Source organism: Gigantopelta aegis, chromosome 14 (genome assembly GCF_016097555.1).
Source record: "Gigantopelta aegis isolate Gae_Host chromosome 14, Gae_host_genome, whole genome shotgun sequence".
Taxonomy (NCBI): Eukaryota; Metazoa; Mollusca; class Gastropoda; order Neomphalida; family Peltospiridae; genus Gigantopelta; species Gigantopelta aegis.
This window is the reverse complement of record NC_054712.1, coordinates 3,195,219-3,206,213: the sequence shown is the minus strand read 5'-3', so window position 1 is coordinate 3,206,213 and position 10,995 is coordinate 3,195,219. Positions and strand designations below refer to the sequence as shown.

Genomic DNA, 10,995 nt, shown 5'->3' with positions numbered 1-10,995 from the left:
GTAAACGAACATAGTTACATCTAAACATAAAATAAATGCGCAAGTAAAATGGCAGCATATATTTGGTATATGGTGTATGGTGGAAGAATTTATATTCTCTCCCGTTCAAGCTAATTTTGCGTACAGGGCTTCGTTACTTTCAGGCAGAGCCGGTTAAGGATCCGCGAGGCCTGTAGCACAAATAATAGCGGGGGCCCCTTCCCAGGATAGTGGAAAAATTACCTGCAGAAAATAAATGAACACATGACCGCGGGGCCCCCTAAAGCGCGGAGCCGAAACACTTTCTCCATGTGCTACTAGGATAGACCGGCTCTGTTTCAGGACAATACTTTATAAACAAATATTTTAACAACAAATAAACATTTGGTAATTATGGCATAAAACATTCAGACAGAAATACTAGCGGACCATGTATCTGTAATTTTTTTGTTTGTTTGTTTGTTGTTGTTTTAAACTATTTATTTATTTTTATTAGTTAATTAATTCATTAATTTATATTTATTATTTTATTAGTATTGCATGTATTATTACTTTTAAAGCACATTTAGTGCTAATTTTGTCTTTCAGGTACGAGAATAAAACTGTAAAAAAAAATATTATTAAAAGCCAGAATCAGTCATGTGATCGGTCTGAATCAAGAGTTTGGCAAAACATCCCCTGGGGCTTAATATTAATGTAATACGCAATGAATGGTTTTGACAGCACGTCATCAGGGTTGTTTAAACCAGTGGAGCAAATCGACCAACCGCTGGCATCCTCTTTCGATGACCAGTGACAACTGATACGGACCAGTGAACACGCTGTTTTTTGTTTCCGATTATGCCGTTTTACGAAATAAATAGTCGATCAATGTGTTTTCCAAACTCGTGCATCTTTTTATCTGAGACAGTGAGAGAGTTTTCAACAAATGACGCACGTTTAATCCGCGAAACAAGTGAGTATTAAATCTGTATATCTACACATTGCAGAACAAGAACGTGCAGTATGGTTTTCGATACTGCTATGCAGTCTATGTATTTATTTAAAACAAATTTGAATATTGGTAAAAATGCTTGATGTGTTTACATAAACATAAATTCTATCATTATTACGGTTTTCAAATGATTTTTTTTTTTACCCAACTCATAAATTTAGTAAACAAAATATATAAATTAATTAAAAAATTGTAATACGTTATCATGGCCGTAACCCCCCCCCCCCCCCCACTCACACACACACACATGAGTTGTATCTAATCTAAATTGGGGACGGGGTGTATATCACAGTCCGTGGTATGACATTGTGCTATCCTGTCTGTGCATATAAAAGATCCCATGCTACTAATGGAACCATGTAGCTTGTTTAAGATTACATACAGTATAAAAATTACCAAATGTTTGACATCCAATAGCTGATGATTAATAAATCATTGTACTCTAGTGATGTCGTTAAACAAAATAAACTTTAATTTTAATTAACCTAAATTAACTATAGGGATGGGCAGTTTAAAACAATCATAAAGGATCTTTTTCAGGTGGACGAAAAGGGCACATGTAAACTTAGGGCACTTTTTCGTGCATTTTCTCGGTAAACTCATATTTACCGGCTGACATCCGCACCTTAGCTTTAAATACAACGTGTTTTCACTTCTGTTATCAGTGGACCATCGTTAACGTGGTGGAAGGTAAGGGACATCCGTGTTTACTCATCTCGTGTTTTGTATTGTCGACATACAACTTAAAAGAAAGTTTATTGTGTTTGTGACTTCCTGAAGTCAAATATCGTATTACGGAAATCAACGACAATAATATTATATTAAACGTATGTTGTGAATAGTTCACACACCCGCAGTCCATTCCGTGTTGGAGTATGTTTTCATAATTCCTCTCTCTCTCTCTCTCTCTCTCTCTCTCTCTCTCTCTCTCTCTCTCTCTCGCACACACATACACACACACACACACACACACACACACACACACACACACACACACACACACACACACACACACACACACACACACACACACACACACACACCACACCAATCACATTGAAGATGAACTTGTGTATCAAACCAATCTCCCGGAAATCTTCACATTCTGTTTTAAAATAGAAAGAAAACTAATCGAGGCGTGACGCGCTGGTTTGTATGCGTGGTCGGATTTCGGGAACAACATTTCATTATTCTTTTCTTTTCCGCTGTATTCACGGAGATTATAATTCCATATCAAATATATATTAGGCCTACCCACTGGTCTAGGTATCTTGATTTATAGCATGTCGTGTGCTGTCTTCAAAGGTATATCGCCAAACCGGACATGCAGCTTACGCAGTTGTATTTTAGTTTTGCGTCTCTTGGTAAGTTACGGTTTCGTTATAATAGCCAGTTTCTACGTGTATTATTTGTATTAATTATAATATGATATATGATCCTATGTTTCATTTTATGGGGTGAATGTTTTAACACACTATTGTACAGACTCTCTCAAGTGTCAGCAGCTACGCATTTAATTGGGACATTACTGAAAGTGGAGGTACTGTCTGGTTTCTTCCTGTAGTGTATGTATTAGTGATTAGTATGTGAATTTTTTTTTTTTAAATCAAGGAACTCGAAAATTACTGATGTAAAGGTATTTGACGTGAAACATAGGATTGTTGTTGTATTAGAGCGGGAATCTTTGACAACCGTTTGGTAGGCAAAGATTGTGCAGCATTTATATAGATTGACAGTTAGAGAGCGTTGATAACTGTCCAAATGTCAGTCTAGCTCTCTTACAGTCAGAGTACTCGGGCTAGATGTTTTAGTGCAAAAACTAATTAAAAAACCAAAATAAACAAACCAACCAAAACAAACCAAACCAATCCAAAAGAAAAGAAAAAGAAAGAACGCAGATCATTCTGATTCATTGTATTATTTAAAGGGACATTCCTGAGTTTGCTGCATTGTATGATGTTTCCGATTAATAAAATATTTCTACGATTAAACTTACATATTAAATATATTTTCTTGTTTAGAATATCAGTTTCTGTATATTCAATGTGTTTCTGGTCGTCTTAATATTTGTAAGAAGCCCAAACTGGATTTTGTTTTCAATAATTTCGTACGTACGAAACAATATATTTTAGGAAATAAAATGAAATTTAACCTAGTACAAATATTAGAAAGATTAGAAACAAGTTTAATATACAGCCGCTAATATTTTATGCAGAAAAATATATTTAATATATTACGATCGTTGAAAAGTCTCTGTTAGTCGATAACATCTTAAAAATTGTAGCAAACTCAGGAATGTCCCTTTAAGGGGTTTTCACTGCGGGTTAACGGTTATCTGCAATGATTTCAGAATTGATAACGGATTGTTTATCTTTTTTGTTTTTGTTTCTTTTTTCAAAAGCATTTCCTATTACATTCTACATTTTATACTCTCGAAATCAAATACTTCTATCTATCGTTTTATTGGTCTTTCTTAATTTGTACATAGGCCTAAATGTCAAAAATGATTTTTTTTCTCACTGAACTATTTAAAAAAAAGTGCATTCGTACATTTAAAAATGAAAATGATTATGAATATTTAAATTTTAAATTTAATGTGAAAATCGCGGTAGGCCTACTTAAGAACATCTCAGAGCTAACTATCTCAATAACCAGAGGGCAGACTAGCAGTGATCATATCTCTTTTAAAGCAGGTCATAGTAATATAAACCTGCATTCAACTGGCGAAGCGTAGCTTTATGCAGCATGCAAGGAAGAAGAACATTAAGTATTATTTAAAAGCAACCTATGGCGTTCTCTAACTTGCCTGGGGGTGCTTGGGTCGTTAAGAATCGATGGATTCATTCTCTGATTGCGCAACCAGTGCCCCACGACTGGTTTATCAAAGGCCGTGGTATGTGCTGTCCCGTTTGTGCGAATGTGCATATAAAAGATCCCTTGCTGATAATGGACAATGTAGCGGATTTTCTCCGAAGCCTGTCAAAAATATCAACTGTTTTGACATCTAGTAGCCGATGATTAATAATGCAAAATAGGTGTGCTCTTGTTGTGTCGTTAAACGAAAACAAACTAACGTTTAAGTCAAGGAGTGGCCCGTTTGCTTTCTTGAAGAGATTTAAGACTAAATTTAATGTCATGGCTATTGGCGGATCCAGAGAAGGGTAACAGTTATCCCGTAACCTCTCCACCCCTCACCCCCACCCCACCCCACCCCGTTTCAAGTACCCCTTTTAATGACTTTTTAAAATTCACAATCCAGAATTGACGTACAACACTAAACTGCTTTGAAAAACACGTCTCTGGACATTTCCCCCTCCAAAACAAAAAAATTCTTGAAGCCTCCCTCGACCCCCAAACCTCCCTACAAATCTCGCCCCTTTTGATAGCTCAGCTCATTTGACTTCTACGAACTCAAATTGCCCTTTTTAGAATTTGGGACACCCCCCCCCCCCCCCCCCCCCATGACCACTTGTACAATTCTGGACCCGCCTCTTTGTACTGTTAGCTGTATAGTGGTATTTGAATTTTAATGGATATTACTTGTTTGTATGGGTCTAGTAAATCGGGTCAACGCAATCATATTCGTAAAAGTGACAATAATCGCAATACGTGATCTCTATAACCCAGAGAGAGATGTCGTTAAAGATAAATAATAACTGGTTATTGCCTTAAGATATGGGTCTTACGGGTTTCTGCAAACAACACAATTTCGACCTACATATTCTAATATATATATATATATATATATATATATATATATATATATATATATATATATATATATATATATATATATATATACTGTGATATACTAGAAAGTGCGTTTTAATATACAGTGTAGAATGATCTGAAACAGCAACGTAACCACCCGTGTTTCTGGTTTACTTTTTAAAGTGGAGGGATGTAACCCTGTGGTAAGGCGTTCGCTTGATACTCGGTCGGTCTAGGATCGATCCCCATCGACTGGTTTATCACAGGTCGTAACACTAATATGTGCTATTCTGTCTGTGGGATGGTGCAAACAAAAATCCCTTGCTACTAACGGGAAAAAATATAGCGAGTTTCCTCTCCAAAACTATATGTCAGAATAACATTGATTTACTAATCATCGGCTGTTGGATGTCAAACGTTTGGTAATTTTGACAAATAGTCTCGGAGAGGAAACCCGCTACATTTTTCTATTAGTAGCAAGGGATCTTTTATATGTACCATCCTAGACAGGATAGCACATACCATGGCCTTTGATATACCAGACCTACCGCGCTTCAGACGAGCGCTGTACCACTAGCACAATACAAAAAAGCATTTTGAGAGTACTGCTAAAGCAATACATGTCCCCTACCAGGCCCAACAATTTTTTGTATCTCCTAAGTTCAAGGGCCATAACTCCGTCAAAATGAGTAAATTGCCACGAAAGTCAAACTTGATACCCCCCCCCCCCAAAAAAAAAAAAAAAAAAAAAAAAAAAAATCAGCTCAATATCTCAAGGCATTCTGGAAAACAATATCCGGAAAACAGGCGGATGGACGGACAGACGGACGGACGTACGGACAGACAGACGGACGAACAGACAGAAGGGTGGAGATGAAACCTATAGTCTCTTCCGGTTGGACCAATAGGGGACTAATAATATATAGCCATTGATTTTATTAAAATAATTTGCAGCAAAAATGTATTTAATATGAATTCTCAGTCATTAAAACGTATTTCTCGCTCCAGTCAGTGCACCTCGACTGGTACATCAAAGGCCGTGGTATGTGCTATCCTGTCTATGGGATGGTGCATATAAAATATCCCTTGCTGCTAATGAAAAAGAGTAGCCCATGAAGTTGCGACAGCGGGTTTTCTCCCTCAATATCTGTGTGATCCTTAACCATATGTCCGACGCCATATAACCGTAAACAAAATGTGTTGAGTGTGTCGTTAAATAAAGCATTTCCTTCCTTCATTAAAACGTCTTTGTTAGTCTGCAGCATCTCAAGTGGCAATAAAAATCCAAGTTTGTTTTCTTTAACGACACCACTTGAGCACATTCATTTATTAATCATCAATTACTGGATGTCAAACATTTGATAATTTTGACAAATGTTGTCTTAGAGAGGAAACCCGCTACATTTGTTCCATTAGTAGCAAGTGATCTTTTATATGAACCATCCTACAGACAGGATAACACATACCACATCTTTTGATATACCAATCGTGGTGCACTAGCTGGAACGAGAAATAGCCCAAATGGGCCTCCGTCGGGGATTGATCCCGGACCGATCGCGCACCAGTCGAGCGCTGTACCATCGACTACGTCCCGCCCTGCCAATGACAACAAAGTCGAGATTGTCCCTTTAACTCAGCACAAGGACGAAAACAAATTAAAGGGAACGCGTCCTGATTGAAAGCACGTTTTATTGCATCAATATACAAACGGATCAAACGCTCGGTTGATATCAGCTTACAAAGATCTCTCTACCAGGACAGTTTTTTTTTATATTATTATTATTATTATTATTTTTTTTTTTTGCGTTGTACTTTCTCGTAAGGTAGCAATTTCCACAGTTTATCCATTCAACATATTGGGATTTTTCTCGTTCCAACCAGTGCGTCACAGCTGATCAGTTGCAAAGGCCGTGGTATGTGCTTTTCTGTCTGTGGGAAAGTGCATATAAAAGATCCCTTTCTGCATTAGGAATAATGTAGCGGGTTTCCTCTGATTACTACGTGTCAGAATTACCAAATGTTTGACATCCAATAGTCAATAATTGGTTAATCAATGTGCTCTAGTGGTGTCGTGAAACAAAACAAACTTTAACTTTACACACACACACATACACACAGAAACAGACATACACACACACACACACACACACACACACACACACACAGAAACAGACATACACACACACACACACACACAGAAACAGACATACACACACACACACACAGACAGACAGACATACACACACACACACACACATAGACAGACAGACACACAGACAGACACACACACACACACACACAGACAGACAGACACACAGACAGACAGACACACACACACAGAAACAGACACACACACACACACACACAAACACACACACACACAGACAGACACACACACACACACACACAGATAGACAGACATACACACACAGACAGACAGACACACACACACACACACACACACAGAAACAGACACACACACACACACAGACAGACAGACACACAGACAGACATACACACACACACACACACACACACAGAAACAGACACACACACACACACACACACAGAAACAGACATACACACACACACACACATAAACAAACAGACATACACACACACACACACATAGACAGACATACAGACACACAGCCAGACAGACACAGACACACACACACACACAGAGAGACAGACAGACAGACACACAGACAGACAGACACACACACACACAGAAACAGACACACACACACACACACACAAACACACACACACACAGACAGACACACACACACACACAGATAGACAGACAGACACACACAGACAGACAGACACACACACACACACACACACACAGAAACAGACACACACACAGACAGACACACAGACAGACAGACACACACACACACACACACACACACACACACACAGAAACACACACACACACAAACACACACACACACACACAGACAGACACACACACACACAGATAGACAGACAGACAGACGGACAGACGCACACACACACACGCACGCATACAAAGCAAACAACTAGTGATGTTTTTCTCTCTTTTTTTATTGGTAGAGGACGTTGATGAATTAATCATCGGCTATTGGATTCTAACATTTGTTATTGGTAGAGGACGTTGATGAATTAATCATCGGCTATTGGATTCTAACATTTGTTAATTTTGAAACAGTCTTAAAGAAAACCTGCAACATTTTTCCATTAGCAGCAAGGGATTATTTATATACATTTTACCAGACAGGACAGCACATACCACGGCCTTTGATATACCAGTCGCGGGTCACTGGTTGGGACGGATACCAGTATGACGATGATTGCTTATTTTCGTGCCTAAAGTTCAAGCACGCTGTCCTGGGAACAACTGAAACTAAGCTGGGAAATAACCCAAAGGGTCTACTGCAGGGGGTAGATCCCAGAATCTGTTGTACCACAGGTTGAATCTCTATCACTGAGCATCATCATTGTTGTCATTATCCTCCTCCTCATCATCGTAATAGTCGTCGTCGTCATCATCATCACCATCATCATCATCATCATCATCATCATCATCATCATCATCATCATCATATTGTTACTATTACTATTATTATTGTTGTGCAAGTTGTAATACTAAATTTTATTATTATTATTATTTACTTCAGGTTTCAACGTGAAATGAAGCTTATCATTCTGTCTGTTCTCGTCTGCTCGAACCTCGTCTGCCATCTTGGATATTGCAGCGTCCTCCACCTCACAGATGACTATTTGCCTGATAGCTGGAGTGGAGTATGCAATGCGACAACGACAGAAGGGAAATTAAGTCCTGTTATCATCAAATGTGAACCCTCGCCTTTGGATTCAGCTCAGTTGTCCATGCATCGACTTAGACAGTGGGCAAGTAACAGAACTTCAAATTTCAGCTACGTATTTGACGTCAGATGCAAACATGGCGGCAACATATCTCTCCCGTGGCCCATGAAGTCGCCACAAATGGTTGGTTTACACATTCAAGGGTGTAACATCCTCAACATCTTTGATGATTTTGGCAAACCGGCCGTGGAGTCGCTGCCAGATGAGCTGAAGGTACTGGACATTCGACACAGTGTGATGAAGATCAGAATCGCGTCCTTGCTGAGCACCATCAGGAGAATTCCACTCATATCGTCCGACTACAACTGCGGCCACGACAACAGTCTTGAGAACATCGTGTTCCGTAACGTGTCGTACAAACTGGATTACAGAGGCATGAGGTCCGTGTTTTCCACCACATTCTCTCCAGTCAAGCTTCGGAACTCTTCCAGTACAACGGAGCAGACGACAGTGAATTCAACTAGTAGCATATCCCTGTCCAATACAACAAAGTCGCGACCGACGCCAGGACTTTTACAGTTCACGGACATGTTGGCGAATATGCTGAACACTCAGACTCAGTGTCAGTATGACAACCTAACATCTCTCGAGGAGAGCATCAGTGACACTCTTTCTGTTTATCACCAGCAGTTCCTGGTCCAGGGATCTCGCTACCCTAACCTCGTCTTCCTAAACTATTCCTTCAACAACATCAACGCCATGCCAGACCCCTTTCTCAACTGGAGGTTGTACTTTCCAAAGCTCCAGCATCTCGACATGTCACACAATTACATTTCAGAGGCGTATTTTAAATATGTTCCAACACGACTGTCCGAGGTGACCTACATCAATCTCAGATTCAACAACATCACAAAACCAAAAGTGGACGAACTCATTAAATGGGCGCAAATTCCAAAATTGTTTATAGATATTCGGGACAATCCCATTCACTGTGGATGCGATCTGGCACAGTTTATTACCTTTCTCGGAAACAAGTCGTTTTATCAAGGCAAAGGTTTGGAATATAGCTACATTAAAAATATGACGTGCGCTTCGCCAGAAAATATGTTTGGAAAGGTCCTTGGAACGTTAAGCGTCTCATCTCTTCCTTGTCCGAAATACTCGAATCTTCTAGCTCCGCTCATTATTGTTGGTATTATAGCTCTTCTGCTGTTCGTTTTGCTTATCCTGGCCGTGAAGTTTCGACGAGAAATCCGAATACTGTTCTTTACCCGCTTCCACATCCTGCTGCCTGGTGACGTTGCCGACCTGGAAGGAAACAAGAGGTACGACGCCTTCGTCTCCTACAGCAGCGATGACGGCGACTGGGTCATCGACACGCTGTGTGCTAAGCTGGAGAACGTCCAACTACCACGACGACGTTTCGGCGAGACGACGACGACGACGGCGATGCATCCAAATCAAAACGGATTGTGCTCACTGAAAAGCGGGGATCAGGGGAAAGAAAATGGCATCCTTGTTAGCGACGGGAGTAAAACAGAAGGGCAGACGCTGCGGCTTTGCCTCCATCACAGAGACTTCGTTCCCGGAATGTCCATACTGGACAACATCCTGAACAGCATCGAGGCGAGCAGACACACCATCGTGGTGCTGTCGAGGAGCTTCGTGAACAGCGAGTGGGCCCTGGAGGAGTTCAGACAGGCCTACCACCAGAGCATCGTGGAGAAGCGCCGCCATCTCATCATCCTGCTGTACAAGCACATCCCCGCCAGGGACATGGATCCGCTCCTGAAGAGGTGCTTCAAGATGTTCACCTACCTGGACGTGTCCGACAGGCTGTTCTGGGACCGCATCGTCTACTCCCTGTCCACGAAGCAGAAGCTGCCGAAGGAGAAGAAGGAGAAAACGGATAAGTCGAGGAAGTCCGCAGACGCGAGCGATGATGGACTGGCGTACACGTCAGTGTTTAACATCGAGAGTGACGTCACGAGACAGAATCACGCGATGCGACAGCTGTCGTCTACGTCATCATCCCTGACTGATGCCACGTTCGTGTCCGACCTGTCAGAGAGTGACGGCAGTGTGACGCGAGTGGACATTGATTTCAGACCATGAACACATGGACCTTTGACAGTTGTGGTTGTATAAAGTAGATTTTAGTTGTGTATTTGTTTTTTGTAATGCATCTCCATGAAGGGCATTGTTATTGTTATTATTTTTTTATTTTTTTAAAGCGACGATAATCAAGTGTTGAAAACATCATCACCATAATCATGACTACCGCCACCACCACCACAACCACCACCACCACCACCACTGTCATCATCACTTTGAAACTTTATTTCGGTACACTCAGGCCGTCAGATGACAGTATATGAAGAATTATTATACACTAGTTATTTACAGTGACAAGATGAGTTCTTCGTAGAATATATACAAACATAGTTTGAAATAGATTTCTTACACACCCGTTAGTGAAAACATCATTCGTTATTTTT

General features: G+C 40.3%; 1 protein-coding gene across 2 annotated transcripts; it reads left to right on the top strand.

Moving 5' to 3' along the window:
• The first annotated feature begins 721 nt into the window (after positions 1–721).
• Positions 722–10,754, top strand: LOC121389494 (toll-like receptor 8). 2 transcript variants are annotated; one of them, XM_041521146.1, is made up of 2 exons: positions 722–934; positions 8,350–10,754. In XM_041521146.1, the coding sequence occupies exon 2, from the start codon at positions 8,363–8,365 to the stop codon at positions 10,610–10,612; it is 2,250 nt and encodes a 749-aa protein (XP_041377080.1). In that variant the 5' UTR covers positions 722–934; positions 8,350–8,362; the 3' UTR covers positions 10,613–10,754. The 2 variants fall into 2 exon arrangements, with proteins under 2 accessions (XP_041377080.1, XP_041377081.1); XM_041521147.1 differs by lacking the exon at positions 722–934 and adding an exon at positions 2,121–2,337.
• The last annotated feature ends 241 nt before the right edge of the window (positions 10,755–10,995 follow it).

Coding starts and splice junctions, on each gene's coding strand:
- LOC121389494 (XM_041521146.1), top strand. CDS start 8,363: ATGAAGCTTATCATTCTGTCTGTTCTCGTCTGCTCGAACCTCGTCTGC.